This window comes from Schistocerca piceifrons, chromosome 1 (genome assembly GCF_021461385.2).
Source record: "Schistocerca piceifrons isolate TAMUIC-IGC-003096 chromosome 1, iqSchPice1.1, whole genome shotgun sequence".
NCBI classification, from domain to species: domain Eukaryota; kingdom Metazoa; phylum Arthropoda; class Insecta; order Orthoptera; family Acrididae; genus Schistocerca; species Schistocerca piceifrons.
In genome coordinates, this window is record NC_060138.1 from 766641032 (window position 1) to 766660084 (window position 19053).

Here is a 19053-nt window from a genome sequence, read left to right on the forward strand (position 1 = left end):
CATATTAGTAAGAAAGGACCATATGGTTAAAATATTTTTTACTTTATTAATTAATATTAATTAATTTACTATTTTGACAGATTAATAGGTTGAATTTAGAATTCATTTATGTAGATTTTTTCTACAAGTAGTATTGATACTTTATGATTTATTTATATTTATTTTAAATTTTCTTTTATTAGTTATTTGTGTTTTAATTAGTGTTGTTTTTTTAACTTTGTTGGTGTGGAAGGTTGTAGGTGATATTCAGATTCGTAAGTGTCCTAATAAAATAGGATTTGTAGGGATCCCACAGCCCTTTAGTGATGCTATTAAGTGGATTTTTAAGGAGCAGCCTATTCCTATTATATCTAATTATTTGCTTTATTATTTTTCTCCTGTTTTTAATTTAATGATTTCTTTGGCTGTTTGAGTAATTTCCCTTACATAACTTATATGTGTTCTTTTTCTTATGTTTTTTTTGTACTGTACTAGACTAGATGCTAATACCATTATAATTGCTGGGTGATCCTATAATTCAAATTATTGTTTTTTTAGGTTCTCTTTGTTCTGTTGCTCAAACAATCTGATATGAAGTTAGTTTAGCTTTGATTTTATTGTCTTTAATTATTTTAATTGGTAGTTTTAACATGTTTGATTTTATAAATTATCAGCTTTATTGCTGATTTATTATTATTTCTTTTCCCTTAGCTTTAGCTTGTTTTGATTCTTGTTTGGCCGAGACTAATCGTACCCCTTTTGATTTTGCTGAAGGTGAGTCTGAGTTAGTTTCAGGCTTCAATATCGAATATGGTGCTGGTGGTTTTACTTTAATTTTTTTAGCTGAGTATACTAGAATTGTTTTTATAAGAATATTATTAGCTTTAATTTTTTGGGGGGTGATTTTTATTCTTTAATATTTTTTATTAAGCTTGATATTATATATTTTGGTTTTATTTGAGTTTGGGGTACTTTACCATGGTTCCATTATGATAAGTCGATATATTTAGCTTGAAAAAGTTTTTTACCTTAATCTTTAAATGTTTTTATTTTCTTTGTTGGTTTAAAGATTTTATTTATCTCATTTATTTAGTGAAATTTTTTAAGTAAAGTTAATAGAAGAGTTAAACTTCTAGTTTTATGTTTTCAAAACATATGCTTTTCCTAAGCTAATTATTTGTTCTTTAATTAACTTATCTTCATTCATTTGCAACATGGACATTAATTAAGAAGTATGTAAACTAGATAACTGTAAACATTTGTCCTCTTATGATATAAGGTTCTTCAACTAGTCGTTTACCAATTCATGTTAATAAACATACAACAACTACTATAATTCAGAATAGAATCTGATTGGTAGGATAAAATTGGATACCTCAGAATGGTGTTTTATTATAGAATGGTAAAATTATTAAGATTCTAATTGATAGGAATAGCGCAATAACACCTCACAACTTGTTAGGAATTGATCATAGAATTGCATATGCAAATAGTAAATATCATTCTGGTTGAATGTGAACTAGTGTTACTATTGGATTGGCGGGTACAAAATTATCTGGGTCTTATAGTATTCTGTTCTTTCTAGAACAGTTACTGTCTTCATATATATATATAGTTAAAGGCTACCAGCCATTGACCTTCGTCTGTGCAAATGTGCACAGGTTGCCCAAACTCTTACGAGAATCGCCAAAGCATGCGCGAGTAATGAGTGAATGGACAAATGTCTATAAGGTACGTTACATATGTAGAATTTTGGACAGTTGGGAATGTGGGTCTCACGGGAAGCGTGCAAGGGATAAGTCCCTGCAGTAGCACTATTCATCTGTGTCCTCGGTGCCTCAGATGGACAGAGCGTCTGCCATGTAAGCAGGAGATCCCGGGTTCGAGTCCCAGTCGCGGCACACATTTTCAGCTGTCCACATCGAGGTATATCAACAACACCTGTCGGCAGCTGAGGGTTTCAGTTAGTCATCATTTATTCCAGGGAAAAGCTGCACGGTCATCAACAGTATTCTGTTCTTTCTAGAACAGTTACTATCTTCATATATAAAGTCTATAAATATTGTTATGTCTAGGATAATTAATATTAATATAATAAATAGTCTTAGGGCGATGATCATGGTAGTTGATTTAGATTGAAATATTTCGTTTGATGCAATTCTTGTAATATAAATAAATAGACCTAATATATCACCAAGAAATGTTAAGAATAAAATATATGATAATCAATAGTTTTCCATTATTGTTCCTGTTATTAATCCAATTGAGAAAGTTTGAAGGATAATGAAAAGTATTATTGATATTGGGTTGTCTTAATGCAATAAAATTAATATTTATTATGTTTGATAGTGATATAATTATTATTTTAATCATTTCAGGGGTTAGTTTATTTAAAATATCGGTTTTGGGGACCGATGATGGAAGTTTTCCACCTCTGAAGTTTTAAAAGCGGGGGCTAGACTTATTTCAGGTTTACGATACTGGTGTTTTTTTAAACTATTAAAAGTAATGTTTATATTCTCTGTTTTTACTTCTTTGTTGATATATTTTGCCAGTGATTATGTATTTTCTTCTAAATGTAAGCATTTATTAATGGTTCTTCTGAGATTCGAGTATATTGTTATTTCTTTATTTATATTAATTATTGTTTTTCTTATTGAATTTGATTACGATTATTTCTTTCCTGTTATTTTTTTAGTTTTTTCTGTTTGTGAAGGTGCTCTGGGGCTTTCTATTTTGGTTTCAATAATTCAGTCTCATGGTAATGATTTTTTAAATTCTTTTGGTTTATCTTTATGTTAAAGTATTTATTAATAACTATTTTTTTGAACCCTCATTGTTTGTTAAATAATTGTCAGTGGTTGGTTCATTCTTTAACGTTTCTGTCGAGTTTTGTTTTTATAATTTGTGTGTATTCATATGCTGATTTAAATATAATTAGATATTATTTTGGTATTGATTATTTTTCTTTTAGCTTAATTTTGTTGAGTTTTTGAATTTGTTCTTTAATAATTACTGCAAGAGGTTCAGTTTATTTGAGTTCTTATAATTCTAATTTTTTGTTTTTATTGTTTTAATTTTAATAATTATACTTTATTGTTCATTTGCTAGATTGGGTCTTCTATCTTTTTTTAGGCTAGATTAGTTCCTACTTTGCTTTTGATTTTAGGTTGAGGTTATCAGCCTGAGTGTTTGCAGGCTAGTGCTTATTTAATTTTCTATACTTTGGTTGCTAGATTACCTTTGTTGTTGGTTTTATTTAAGGTTTATGATTTTTCTAACACTTTATATTTCCCTTTATTGGTTGATTTTGGTTCTTATTACTTTATATTTCATGTATTTATAATTTGGGATTTTTTAGTTAAGATGGCAATATTTCTGGTTAATTTATGACTTCCTAAGGCTCATGTAGAGGCCCCTATTTCAGGTAGAATAATTCTTGCTGTTGTTTTATTAAAGTTAGGTGGTTATGGAATTTTTCGTGTTATAAAGGTTACTTCTTACTTGGGTTTAAGGTTTAATTATTTTTGATTATCTTTAGGTTTATCTGGTGGAGTTATTGTTAGACTTATTTGTTTTCATCAGGTTGATTTGAAGTCCTTAATTGCATATTCTTCTGTCACTCGTATAAGAATGGTTATTGGTGGATTGATAACTAAATTGATGAGGTTGTATGGGTTCACTTTCTTTAATGGTTGGTCATGGTTTATTTTGTTTATCTAATATTATCCATGAACATTCAGGTAGACGAAGATTATTATTTAATAAGGGTATAGTTAGTTTAATACCTAGAATGGCTTTATGGTGATTCCTTTTAAGATCATCAAATATTGCTGCTCCTCCATCATTGAATTTGGTAGGTGAGCTTTGATTATTAAATAGAATTATGTCTTGAACTTCTTTTAGATTTTTTGCTTTAATCTTTTTATCTTTTTTTTAGAGCTGTTTATACTTTGTATTATATTTTTATTCTCAGAATGGGAATTATTATTCTGGGGTTTATACTTGTTCTCTTGGTTATTTTCATGAATATCATCTTTTACTTTTTCATTGATTGCCTTTAAATATTCTTTGTTTAAAGGGTGAGTATTTCTTTGTATAAGTTGCTTCAGATTTTAATTTAAAATATTGTTTTGTGGAATCAATGATATGAAGTTTTTCATCTTAGGCCATGAATTTATTTTCTATTTGTTCTTCGAGTTTTTTCTGTGTTCTTTTCTAGAACTATAATTTTTATTTTAGGTATTTATTACTTTATAATTGATTATAGAGTTTTTGTTGAATGAGAACTTTTCAATTTGAATAGCTCTATGGTTGTTATAACTCTAATTTTGGATTGAATATCTTTTATTTTTATGTCTTTTGTTATGTATATTTCTTCTTTAGTGATTTACTATAGAGAGGATTATATATCAGGAGAAAAAATATAAATTGTTGTATTATTATTGTTTTAATATTTATTCTTTCTATAGGGTTTTTAATTATTAGTCCTAATTAGATTAGAATTGTGATAGGATGGGATGGTTTACGTTTGGTTTCTTATTGTTTAGTTATTTATTATCAAAATGTAAAATCTTGTAGTGCTTGTATATTAAGTGCTCTTTCTAATCGTATTGGTGATGTTGCTATTTTAATTTCTATTGCTTGAATATTACATTTTGGTGGTTGAAATTATATTTATTATTATGATTTTATTTCTAATTCTTTTGAAATAAAGCTTGTTATATATTAATTGTTTTGGCAGCTATAACTAAAAGAGCTCAAATTCCTTTTTCTTCTTGACTTCCTGCTGCTATGGCTGCTCCTACTCCTGTTTCTGCTCTAGTTCATTCTTCTACTCTTGTTACTGCTGGAGTTTATTTATTGATTCGTTTTAGACCAATATTAGATGCTTATAATTGTGGTTGATTTTTACTTTTAATTGGTTGTATAACTATATTTATGGCTGGATTGGGTGCTTATTTTGAATTAGAGTTAAAGAAGATTATTGCTCTTTCTACTTTAAGACAACTTGGTTTAATAATAAGAATTTTGGCTATAGGTTATCCAAAGCTTGCATTCTTTCACTTATTGGCTCATGCTTTGTTTAAGGCATTATTATTTATGTGTCCAGTTTCGATAATTCATGATTTAAAGGATTCGCAGGATATTCGTTTTATGGGCTCAATTGTTAATTTTATACCTTTAACTTCTGTTTGTTTTAATTTTTTCTAGTTTATCTTTGTGTGGTATACCTTTTTTGGCAGGATTTTATTCAGAGGACTTGATTCTTGAAATGGTTTGTTTAAGATGAAGTAATTGTTTAATTTTTTCTTTATTTTTTCTAATGGTTTAACTGCTTCTTATTCTTTTCGTTTATATTATTATTCAATATCTGGGGATAATAATTTTTATTCTAGATATGCTTTTGATGATAAAGGTTATTATGTTTCATTTGGTATGATTGGGTTATTAAATGTTGCTGTTTTTGGTGGTAGTCTTTTATCTTGATTGGTTTTTCCTATTCCTCATGTGATTGCTTTGCCTTATTATTTAAAGTTTTTGACGATTGCAGTTGTTGTTTTACATGATTACTTGGGTTATCTTATTTCTAAGTTTGATTTTTCTCATAATTTATTTTCTTTAAGTATGCTTTCTTTTGTTAGATTTGCTGGTTCTATATGATTTATACCTTTTCTTTCAACTAAGTTTGTTAGATATGTTCCTGTAAAGTTGGGTTATTATTCATCAAAATCATTTGATTATAGTTGAGGTGAGTTATTTGGTGGCCAAGGTTTATATAGATTATTTATTTATTTAATTGGTTATATCCAAGGTTGATATGATTCTAACTTTAAGATTTATCTTTTAACTTTTATTTTTTGAATGTTTATTTTAGTAATGTTATTTTTCTTATACTTAAATAGCTTATAATTAGAGTGTGACACTGAAGATGTTAAGGAAGTATTTTTACTTTTAGGTATTTATAACTATGAATATATTATTTTTTACAGTGAAAATGTAATGTTTTATTTAAACTATATAAATTTTAGAAATGTTAACGGAGTTTAACCACTAATATAAAAAGTTAGCAGCTTTCATATTGGCTTTACATTTCCTTAATTGGAACTTTATATTTCAAATATATTATTAACAGTAATATGCCTCTTTTTGGCTTCAGTTAATAAGAATAAGGGTATACTATGTACCAATCTTTCAGGTCGAAACTGACTGCAATATGTCGCTTCTTATTCTATTTGAGGTTGATTGATTATATCAGTACTTTTTGAATACAACCCAAATGTTATAGTTAACTACAACTCTTTGTTCTGCTCATTGTAAGGCTCCTTGATTTCATTCATGGCACAGTCCACCTAATAGGACTAGAATAAAAAATATTGTTGATACTGTTCAGATTATAATGTCTGAAGTTTTGAAAATAATTAACATTGATAGAATTAATGCAATTTCTACATCAAAGATTAGAAAAATTACTGCAATTAAGAGAATCGAAGGGAGAATGGTATTCGGGCTGATCTATTTGGATCAAATCCACACTCGAATGGTGATGTATTTTCCTGGTCATTGATTAATTTTTTTGATAATGTTGTTGCAAGGATTATGACAATTATTGGAATAATAAATCTAATAAAAACCCGTGTAGATAGGATTAAGATTGTTTCTCTTGATTTATATCAAACTTTCTGATTGGAAGTCAAATGTGCTATTTATACCAGAAAAACAATTATCTACCTCATTAATAAATAGAAATATATAAGAATCATCATACTACATCTACGAAGTGTCAATATCATGCTGCTGCTTCAAATCCAAAGTGATGTCTTGGTGAGAATTGGTTTATTGAGTGTCAACGTAGACATGTTCTTAAGAAGATTGTTCCAATAATTACGTGGAGACCATGGAACCCTGTTGCAACGAAGAATGGAGATCCATATACTGTGTCTGCAATAGTGAAAGGTGCTTCTCAATACTTATATGCTTGAAGTATTGTGAAATATAATCCTAATAGTACTGTGAAGAATAATCCTTGTAATGCTTGAGTGTGGTTAGATTCTATTAAACTATTAACATGTGCTCATGTTACAGTTACTCCTGATTCTAAAAGGATAGCTGTATTAACTAATAGAATTTGTATAGGCTTAAAAGGTTGAATTGCTATTGGAGGTCATAATATTCGTAGCTCAATTGTTGGTGCTAGTCTTCTTCTAAAGTAGGCTCAGAAGAATGATACAAAGATTAATACTTCTGATGCAATAAATAGGATTATTCCTCATCGTAATCCAATTGATACAATAACTGTATGTAATTCTTGATAGGTTCCTTCTCGTATTACATTTCGTCATCAATGAATTATTGTTAGTAAGGTAATCCAAAATCCAATTATAAATCAATTAATGTTAAATAGATGGAATCATTTTGCTAATCCTGATACTAGGACTATTGCTCCCATTGATCCTGTTAGTGGTCAAGGTCTATAGTCTACTAAGTGGAATGGGTGATTTGAGTGAGTTGTTGACGTAGGTTTAATATACTTATCTAGAATATAAAGTTCTTAAAACTGAAAAAAACGCAAGCTTGAATTATGGCTACTGCTGATTCTAGGATTAATAGAAGTATTTGTCCAATAATTAGTAGTGAAATTAAGTATATTGCTATAGACGGTCATGTGTTTCCTGATAAGGTTAATAATAGGTGTCCTGCAATTATGTTTGCTGCTAGTTGTACTGCTAGTGTACATGGTCGAATGACATTTCTAATTGTTTCAATTAATACTATAAATGACATTAATGTGGGTGGCGTTCCTTGTGGTACAAGATGTGTAAATATATGGTTAGTATGATTAATTCATTCAAATAATATAAATCTTAATCATATAGGCAGAGCGATTGTAAATGTTAATGCTAAATGTCTTGTTCTAGTAAAAATATAAGGGAATAGTCCTATAAAATTATTAAATAGTATTATAATAAACATTGAGATAAAAATGAATGTTCTTCCATTAAATGATTTTGGTCCTAGTAGTGTTTTAAATTCGTTGTGTAAAGTTAAGTTTAGTTTATTTCAGATAATATTAATTCCTGATGTTGCAAGTCAGAACATTGATGGGATTAATAATAGTCCTAAGAATGTTCTGGTTCAATTTAATGACAAGTTGAAGATGATAGTTTATGGATCAAATGTTGAAAATTAATTTGTTATCATTTTAAATTTAAGTTCTTTATCTCAATTGTTCTTTTTTCTGCTCTTTTTATAAGGTTAGGTTTAAATGAGAAAAAGTTTATTTGATTGAATAGGATTAAAGTAGCTGAAAATATAATGAATAGGGAGATTCATATGAGAGGAGATATTTGAGTGATTTGGATTTAAATTTCCCCATCAGAAGTAGTCGTTAATTTACTATTGTTTGGCTTAAGAGACCATTACTTACTTTCAGGCTTCTGATGTTTCAAGGTGTACTAATTGTTTAGTTATTTTAGATTGACATTCTAATGTTATACATTTTAACTAGCTCCTTGGATTATCTTAGATAATCACTTGATAAATTTATTGAAGTTTTTTCAATTGCAATTACAGTGTCGTCTGCAAACAATCTAAGGGGGCTTCTCAGATTATCAGCTAGATCATTTATATAAATCAGGAACAGCAGAGGGCCTATGACACTACCATGCGGAACGCCAGATATCACTTCTGTTCTACTCAATGATTTACCATATATTATTACGAACTGTGACCTCTCTGAGAGGAAATCACGAATCCAGTCACACCTCTGAGACGATACTCCATATGCATGCAACTTAATTAACAGTCGCTTGCAAGGAACGGTATCAAAAGCCTTCTGGAAATATAGGAATATGGAATCGATCTGAGATCCCTTGTCGACAGCACTCATTACTTCACTTGAATAAAGAGCTAACTGTGTTGCACAAGAACGATATTTTCAGAATCCGTGTTCATTCTGTATCAATAAGTCATTTTCTTCAAGGTCAGTCATCATGTTCGAGTACAGTATATGCTCGAAAATCCTAGTGCAAATTGAGGTCAGTGATATGGGTCTGTAATTCAGTGGGTTACTCCTATTTCCTTTCTTGAATACTGTGCTACTTTCCAGTCTTTAGGAACAGACCTTTCGTCAGGTGAGCGGTTGTATATGATTGCTAAGAAAGGCGCTATTGTGTCTGCATACTCTGAAAGGAACCTGATTGGTATACCATCTGGATTCTCAGAGAAAGCATTTAGCACAATTTTTGAAGATTTTTTCTCTCTACCACCGGCTTTGCACATGTATTTTCGCCAACAAATCGAGGGTAGATTGAAGTCTCCGCCACTTATAACTGTATGAGTGGGGTGCTTATTTGTAATGAGATTCAAGTTTTCTTTGAAGTGTTCAGCTATTATATCATCTGAGTCGGGGAGTCGATAGAAGGAGCCAATTATTATTTTGGTATGGCTGTTGAGTATAACCTCTACCCATAGTAATACGCAGGAACTATCTAATTCAACTTCACTACAAGAAAAACTACTACCAACAGACACTTGTCAGTTGTTTTCATATGTTCCTTTCCTCGCTGATTCTGCGGAGAACATCTTCATTTATTGTCAGTCCACTTAAATTTCAATACCTTTCCAGCACCACACATCACACGCTTTGATTCTCTGTTTTTCCAGTTTTCCCATGTTTCCCGATTCATACCCATATAATGTTGTGCTCCAAGTGTACATTTTAAGAAAATTCTTCCTTGAATTAAGGCCTATGTTTCATAGAAGTTGACTTCTCTATGCCAGGAATGCCCTCGATGATTATGCTGATCTGCTTATCATGTCCTCCTGGCTTCATTCATCATGTGTTATTTTGGTTCAAGGCAGCAGAATTTCTTAAGTTCGTCTACTTTGTTGCCTCCAGTTTTGATGTTAAGTTTTTCGGTAATCTCGTTTCTGTTACTCTTCAATACTTTGGTCTACTGTCTAGCCCTATAGTCAACAAATGGGTCTGTCTTATAAGGTGATAATGCACAAGCACACCAAACCCACCTCATGAACAAGGTCATCCAGGAGGCAAGAAACGAATGGATGTTGTGGTATCTAGTATGTGCTGACACAGACCGAGTTGCCAGTGCTTCATTGCGGGAAAAATTCTCCGAATGGTCTCAATAGGGCGGCCATTAGTGAGTGGAAAAGACTTGAGCAGAAACGTCTCGATCCTCTTGTAGGAGGCATGGCAATGAGTCAAGTGTGTTGCAGTGCATGGTGTGGGGCAGCATGGCATAGATTGTCAGTCATCAGCAGACACAGATTTCGCAGGAGTGTAACAATGTCCACTGGAAGACGGAGGGGTTACACTCATCAGAAAGAAAACAGAGTAATTATGCCAGGGAAAAAGGAAGATGAAACATTCATAATTAATGGGGAGAACCAAAAGAGAGTAGATTGCTTCAAACGCCTCAGCTTAAATGTAGAATGTAGTGTAAATCTTGATTCAGAATGCAAGCTGAATGGACGATTTGGAAAAGGATGTCTGGAATCCTCTGAGACAAAAATGTAAATGTCAAAGTCAAGGGGAAGGCATGTAAGGCCACCATTAGTGTGTGGCGAAGAGACGTGGGCAACAACTAAGAACTGGTGCAATAGGCTAGATGAAACTGAGACATAGACTTGAGGTAGACATGCGGTATCAACACAAAGGACAAGGTTCCAATAGGAAAATCTGAGGAATCACAAAAGTTGTTGAAGCGTCCAAGAAAGTAGAGAAGACTCCACTGCTATGGTCATATCACGAGAAAAGACCAAATTCATGTTACAAGGAGAGTGATGGAGATGGCAGCGTAAGGCTAAAGTAAGGTCTAAAAACAGATTAGTGGATTGTTTTTGAGAGAAACAGTGGGAAAAAGAACTGACTTAGGATGGCACATAGGACCACAAAAAGCGGCAGAAACTGTAAGGACCTTCGAACCTGCATGAAGCAGGAAAAGATGCAGAAGAACAAACGCTGTGCACTTTCGAATAGGCTGCCTTAGTTTGGTTACATTTTGTTTCAGTTCACATTTTTTTTTAGTTTCGTAAGGCTCATTCTTTCATTTCCTGCTGTTCTTGGCCCTAAGGGCGTGCACTCAGTGAAGAAGGATACGCCCGTATTAATATTTGCTTAGTGAGGCTGTATACTGAAGAGCCAAAGAAACTGGTGCCACTGCCTAATATCGTGTAGGGCCCCAGCGAGCACGCAGAAGTGCCACAACACGATGTGGCATGGACTCGACTGATTTCTGAAGAAGTGCTGGAGGGAATTGACGTTATAAACCCGTAAGAGTACGATGGGGTGGAGATCTCTTCTGAACAGCACGTTGCAAGGCATCCCAGATATGCTCAATAATGTTCATGTCTGGGGAATTTGGTGGTCAGAGGAAGTATTTACTCTCAGAAGAGTGTTCCTGGAGCCACTCTGTAGCAATTCTGGACATGTGGAGTGTTGCACTGTCCTGCTGAAATTGCACAATGGAGATGAATGGATACAGATGATCAGACAGGATGCTTACGTACATGTCTCCTGTCAGAGTCGTATCTAGACGTATTAGGGGTCTCATATCACCTCAGCTGCACAAGCCCCACATCATTACAGAGCCTCCACCAGCTTGAGCCGTCCACCGCTGACATGCAGGGTTCATGGATTCATGAGGTTGTCTCCATACCTCTACACGTCCATCTGCTCGATACAATTTGAAACGAGACTCGTCGGACGAGACAACATCTTTCCAGTCATCAACAGTCCAATGATGGTGTTGATGGGCCCAGACGAGGCGTAAAGCTTTGTGTCGTGCGGTCATCAAGGGAACATGAGAGGGCCTTCAGTTCCATAAGTCCATATCGATGATGTTTCGTTGAATGACACTTGTTGATGGCCCAGCATTCAAATCAGCAGCAAGGGTTGCACTTCCGTCACGCTGAACGATTCTCTTCAGTCATCGTTGGTCCGGTTCTTGCAGGATCTTTCTCGGGCCGCAGCGATGTTGGAGATTTGATGTTTTACTGGATTCCTGATATTCACAATACTCTCGTGAAATGGTCGTATGGGAAAATTCCTACTTCACCGCTACCTCGGAGATGCTGCCTTCCATCGCTCGTGCGCCAACTATAACTTCACGTTCAAACTCATTTAAATCGTGGTAATCTTCCATTGTAGCAGGAGTAAGCGATCTACTAGTTACAACTGCGCCAGACACTTGTTGTCCTATGTAGACATTGCCGACCACCACGCCGTATTCTGCCTGTTTACGTACCTCTGTATTTGAACATGCATGCCTATACCAGTTTTTGTGGCGCTTCGGTATAAAGACACCTTCATCACATTTGAGGCAACGTAGTTCAGTACTTCACTCTGAGCATTTTTAGAAACAAAAAGATGGTATAGGCCTACTATCTGCTATGAACTGTTGTCGTACTTTTCATATAATTGAAGTGTAGCAAGAAAAAAGCCAAAAAACACACAGTGTTACAGGATTTCGACGAAATTTCAGCAAAAATAGTGATTTATTTTCCCCTGACTTGTTACCATTTTCTGTTTCTTCAGAGAAGCTTCATCAGTGAAAAGCCTTAAGTAAAAGTAACGCCTACATTTATTTTTTGCCACGTAAAGTTTTGTTTCTTTTGCCACAACACAGCAGAATTAACACAACTCTAATTACTACCATATAATGCAGTTGCAATCACAATGAGTGGTTGGTTGGTTGATTTGGGGGAGGGGACCAAACAGCGAGGTCATCAGTCCCATCGGATTAGGGGAAGATACTTAAGGAAATCGGCCGTACCCTTTCATAGGAACCATCCCGGCACTTGGTTGAAGCCATTTAGGGAAATCACGGAAAACCTATATCAGGGTAGCTGGACGCGGGTTTGAACCGTCGTCCTCCCGAACGCGAGTCCATTGTGCTAACTGCTGCGCCATTTCGCTCGGCTGATCATGATCAGATAGAGTATCACTAATTGCACAACTGAGGACAAGACAGGTGGACAGCTCATGGAAAAGCTGGATGATGCCACTATCCAAGATATTAAACAGCAGTTACAACAGTTGTTCATCTTACATCAGGAGAAGACAACGGCTTTTTCACATCCTTCCCAACTGCACCATTGCACGCATCCAAGCCAGGGTGGACGCATCATCATATTAACAAGTTGGCTGATAGTACCAAGTTCTTTGTAAATTTGATTATATTATAGTCACTGACATTATACTACATTCGCTCTCAGCTCATGAAGATTCATTACGTTTCCTCCTCTTCTGTTGGATCCTTCACTTTTTTTTGTCAGCCTATGTACACTCCTGGAAATTGAAATAAGAACACCGTGAATTCATTGTCCCAGGAAGGGGAAACTTTATTGACACATTCCTGGGGTCAGATACATCACATGATCACACTGACAGAACTACAGGCACATAGACACAGGCAACAGAGCATGCACAATGTCGGCACTAGTACAGTGTATATCCACCTTTCGCAGCAATGCAGGCTGCTATTCTCCCATGGAGACGATCGTAGAGATGCTGGATGTAGTCCTGTGGAACGGCTTGCCATGCCATTTCCACCTGGCGCCTCAGTTGGACCAGCGTTCGTGCTGGACGTGCAGATCGCGTGAGACGACGCTTCATCCAGTCCCAAACATGCTCAATGGGGGACAGATCCGGAGATCTTGCTGGCCAGGGTAGTTGACTTACACCTTCTAGAGCACGTTGGGTGGCACGGGATACATGCGGACGTGCATTGTCCTGTTGGAACAGCACGTTCCCTTGCCGGTCTAGGAATGGTAGAACGATGGGTTCGATGACGGTTTGGATGTACCGTGCACTATTCAGTGTCCCCTCGACGATCACCAGTGGTGTACGGCCAGTGTAGGAGATCGCTCCCCACACCATGATGCCGGGTATTGGCCCTGTGCGCCTCGGTCGTATGCAGTCCTGATTGTGGCGCTCACCTGCACGGCGCGAAACACGCATACGACCATCATTGGCACCAAGGCAGAAGCGACTCTCATCGCTGAAGACGACACGTCTCCATTCGTCCCTCCATTCACGCCTGTCGCGACACCACTGGAGGCGGGCTGCACGATGTTGGGGCGTGAGCGGAAGACGGCCTAACGGTGTGCGGGACCGTAGCCCAGCTTCATGGAGACGGTTGCGAATGGTCCTCGCCGATACCCCAGGAGCAACAGTGTCCCTAATTTGCTGGGAAGTGGCGGTGCGGTCCCCTACGGCACTGCGTAGGATCCTACGGTCTTGGCGTGCATCCGTGAGTCGCTGCGGTCCGGTCCCAGGTCGACGGGCACGTGCACCTTCCGCCGACCACTGGCGACAACATCGATGTACTGTGGAGACCTCACGCCCCACGTGTTGAGCAATTCGGTGGTACGTCCACCCGGCCTCCCGCATGCCCACTATACGCCCTCGCTCAAAGTCCGTCAACTGCACATACGGTTCACGTCCACGCTGTCGCGGCATGCTACCAGTGTTAAAGACTGCGATGGAGCTCCGTATGCCGCGGCAAACTGGCTGACACTGACGGCGGCGGTGCACAAATGCTGCACAGCTTGCGCCATTCGACGGCCAACACCGCGGTTCCTGGTGTGTCCGCTGTGCCGTGCGTGTGATCATTGCTTGTACAGCCCTCTCACAGTGTCCGGAGCAAGTATGGTGGGTCTGACACACCGGTGTCAATGTGTTCTTTTTTCCATTTCCAGGAGTGTATTTTGGTTTTGTGACACGTTGCAAATGTTACATGATGATTAGCGTATTTTCCACGAGCATTCTTCCACAACAGAGGTCAGATTTCTGGAAGTGAACAATGACTTATGGGATAAAAGAAGTGTCGTGTTGACGTTCTGCGTGAACACACCACTACTTGAAGGTGACGTCGAGTGACATTCCGTACCTTTCCACTCCATTAAAGTTTAGTGTTGTTAATCGGCATAATCCTGAAGAAGATACCAGCAAAGGGATCAAAACGACGAATTCTGTAGAATTTAGTAGAGGAATACGCACTGAGGTGACGACAGTCATGGGATAGCGATTTGCACATATACTAATGGCGGTAGTATCGCGTACGTGAGGAATGAAAGGACAGTGCATTGGCGGAGCTGTCATTAATATTCATCTGAAAACGTTGTCGACGTGATTACGGCCACTTGACGGGAATTTGAGACTGAACACGGAATGGTAGTTGGAGGTAGACTATGGACCATTCCATTTCGGAAATCGTTAGGGTATTCTATTTCCCGAGATCCACAGTGTCAACAGCGCGCTGAGAATACAAAATTTCAGGCATTTCCTGTCATCACTGACAACGCAGCGGCCGATGGCCTTCTACATCTACATATATACTCCGCCAGCCACCAAGCGGTGTGTGGCGGAGGGCACATTTCACCCCAAAGTCATATTCCCCCCCCCCCCCCCCCCCCCTCTGTTCCACTCGTGGATCGTGCGAGGAAAAAACGACTGTCTGAACACCTCAGTAAGAGCTCTTATTTCCCTTATCATTGAATGATGATCATTACGCGATTTGAAAGTTGGTGGTAATAATATATGCTCTACATCCTCGGCGAAGATTGGATTTCGGAATTTAGTGAGCAGCTCCTTCTGTTTAGCGCGTCGTCTATCTGCAAGTGTGTCACACTTCAAACTTTCTATGAGATTTGTAACGCTCTCGCGATGGCTAAATGTACCAGTCACGAATCTTGCCGGTCTTCTTTGGACCTTCTCAATGTCTTGTATCAGACCCTACTGGTAAGGGTCCCATACAGACGAACAATACTCTAAGACTGGACGAACTAACGTATTGTAAGCTATATCCTTTGTTGAAGGACTGCATTGCTTCAGGATTCTGCCAATAAACCGCAATCTAGAGTTCGCCTTACCCGTTACTCGTGTAATCTGATCATTCCATTTGCGATCATTTCGAATAGTCACACCCTGATACTTCACTGATGTTATCGCTTCCAAAGAGTGATAATTTATTTTGTACTCATACATTAACGGGGATTTTCGCCTTGTTATACTCTTGCTAATATTGACAGATAACTGTCAGTCATTACACCATGCATTTATTTTCTGCATTGATTTGTTCACAACTTTCGGGTGATACTACTTTCCTGTAGACTACAGCATCATCGGGAAAGAGTCTAAGGCCGCTGTCAATACCATCAATCAGATCGTTTATGGCAGCAACTTTCACTTAATGACCGAGAGCAGCCGTGCTTGCGCAGAGTTATCAGTGCTAACAGACAAGCAACACTGTGTGAAATAACAGCAGAAATCAATGCGGGGCGCACGACGGACGTATCCATTAGAACAATCGGCGAAATTTGGCGTTAATGTGGTATGGCAACAGACGACCGGCGCGAGTGTCTTTGCTAACAACACGGCATCGCCTGCAGCGCCTCTCCTGGGCTTGTGAGCATATTGGTTGGACCCTGGACGACTGGAAAACTGTGACCTGATAAGATGAGTACCAAGTTCAGTTGGTATGAGCAGATGGTAGACTTCGAGTGCATCGCAGACCTCACGAAGCCGTGGACCTAAGTCGTCAACAAGGCACTATGCAAGCTGATGGTGGCTCTGTAATGGTGTAAGTAGGCTGTTTAGGTTTTTATATTGGTAACGCCAGGTAGCGCTCTGTATCAAAATCACTGACTGTGCTGTGTGCAGTCTGTGGCTGGTTGGCATTGTTGAAATATTCGCTATTGTAGTGTTGGGCAGTTGGATGTGAACAGCGCGTAGCGTTGCGCAGTTGGAGGTGAGCCACCAGCAGTGGTGGATGTGTAGAGAGAGATGGCAGAGTTTTGAGAGCGGATGATCTGGACGGGTGTCCATCAGAGACAGTAAATTTGAAAGACTGGATGTCATGAACTGATATATGTATTATGACTTTTGAACACTATTAAGGTAAATACATTGTTTGTTCTCTATCGAAATCTTTCATTTGCTAACTATGCCTATCAGTAGTTAGTGCCTTCAGTAGTTAGAATCCTTTATTTAGCTGGCAGTATTGGTGCTCGCTGTATTGCAGTAGTTCGAGTAACGAAGATTTCTGTGAGGTAAATGATTCAAGAAAATTATAGGTTATTGTTAGTCAGGGCCATTCTTTTGTAGGGATTATTGAAAGTCAGATTGCGTTGCGCTAAAAATATTGCGTGTCAGTTTAGTGATGATCAGAATAAGTAAAGAGAGAAATGTCTGAGTACGTTCAGTTTTCCTCAGCTGTTTGAAAATCAAATAACGTAAGGGGTTTATCAGTACAATCATTCATTAATTTTTCTAAGGGGACGTTTCAATGGCATGGGTTGTGTTGACATGCAATGGACTATGTCCTCTGGTCCAACTGAACCAATCTTTGACGAACTGGTTATGTGCGGCTATTTGTTCCCAAACAATGATATTTTGTTGACAGATGACAATGTGCCATGTCACCAGGCCACAACTGTTTGCAATTGGTTTGAAGAACATTCTGGACAAAAAAATGTTCAAATGTGTGTGGAATCTTATGGGACTTAAATTCTAAGGCCATCAGTCCCTAAGCTTACACATTACTTAACCTAAATTATCCTAAGGACAAACACACACACCCATGCCAGAGGGAGGACTCAAGCCTCCACCGGGACCAGCCGCACAGTACACGACTGCAGCGCCTTAGACCGCTCGGCTAATCCCATTCTGGATACTTCGGGCGAATGACTGCTTGACATAAATCCCTTTGAACATTTATGGGACATAACTGAGACATCAGTTCTTGCAGAAAATCCTACACTGGCAACACTTTCGCAGTTATGGACAGTTATAGGGACCTCCAGCGACTTGTTGAGTCTGACACCTCGAATTGCTACACTACGCCGGGCAAAAACAGGAGTATCGCAGGATTTTGGTCACACCTGTTTAATGCGGCCTAACAACTCAGAAGATCTCAGCATCAATTGTTTTGCAATGTTCAGTTCGTACAGAGAGAAGCACTCACCAGAGTCGGCGTGCTGCAGTTGCGGCGCGTGCTGGTGCTGGTGGACGCTGGAGAAGGGCCCATTAGGCAGCTGCCCCACGGACCCGGTGCCCGAGGCGGGCCTCGGCGGCGTGTCGTCGCCGTGGGTGACCACTACACTGGGCGCGCGCTGCACGCCGGAGCCAGGCCGGCGCGCCGGCTGGAAGATGGTGGCCAGCTCGGGCTGCCCCTGGACCGCATCCTGGCCCTGCTGCTGCTGCTGCTGCTGCTGGCTGTCGGCGCCGCCGCCGCTGCTGCTGCCGCCGCCATGGCCGCCGCCTGCGCAGCCGCGCATCGCTCACTCGCAACCGCGCATCCTGCCAAACAAATGCAACGCTCCACTCGTACCCGTCTTCACGACTGACGTACACGTGTCTACACCTACGAGGGCTGTTTTTTTTTTCAACCTCCGATCGTCCATCTAAGTAAGTAAGAGGTAGGGAGAGGCCGGACCTGCGCGTCATGCGTTTTCAGCTGCAGTGTGTCAGTCGTAGTCGAGCTACGTCCGTGTAGACATGGCCGCTACGCTCGATGCTCCCGCCAAATGTGAGTTACGAAGTGTAATCCGTTTTCTGCAAGCAGAAGGATGTAGTGCTGCGGAAATCCATCGCAGATTGAGCAACATGTATGGTAACAACGTTATGAGTAATGATAGCGTTCGGGAATGGTGTCGAAAATTGAAAGAAGGATGAACAGACGTCCATGATGAAGGTGGACAAGGTCGCAAGCCACTGTAGGCCTCGTTGAGCGTGTTGATCAGGCGGTGAGATGCAAACGGAGGTTTACAATTAGCGAACTGTCTGATGAATTTCCAGACATTTCAGGGTCTGCTTTGTACACAATTGTGACTCAAGACATAGGCTATCCGAAACTGTGTGCACGTTGGATCCCAAAAATGCTGAGTACCGACCACAAACGCAAAGTATGGCGTCAGAATTATCGTTTCTCACACGTGATGCCAATGAGGGAAACGTTTTTTTGAAGTCGATTGTTACTGGCGATGAAATGTGGGTCCTCTACGCCAATCCTGAAACAAAGGAACAATCAAAGCAGTGGATGCAAACAG

At 38.4% G+C, this 19053-nt stretch overlaps 1 protein-coding gene across 1 annotated transcript in view; it reads right to left on the minus strand.

Moving 5' to 3' along the window:
- Nucleotides 1–18408, minus strand: part of LOC124774956 (putative thiamine transporter SLC35F3) — a 320097-nt gene extending 301689 nt beyond the window's left edge. Inside the window, exons 1-2 of the mRNA XM_047249675.1 lie at nucleotides 18336–18408; nucleotides 17970–18215 (exon numbers count right to left, since the gene is read on the minus strand). Coding sequence (XP_047105631.1) covers nucleotides 17970–18215; nucleotides 18336–18408 — 319 coding nt within the window. The remainder of the gene's footprint in view (nucleotides 1–17969; nucleotides 18216–18335) is intronic.
- Between the last annotated feature and the right edge of the window lie 645 nt (nucleotides 18409–19053).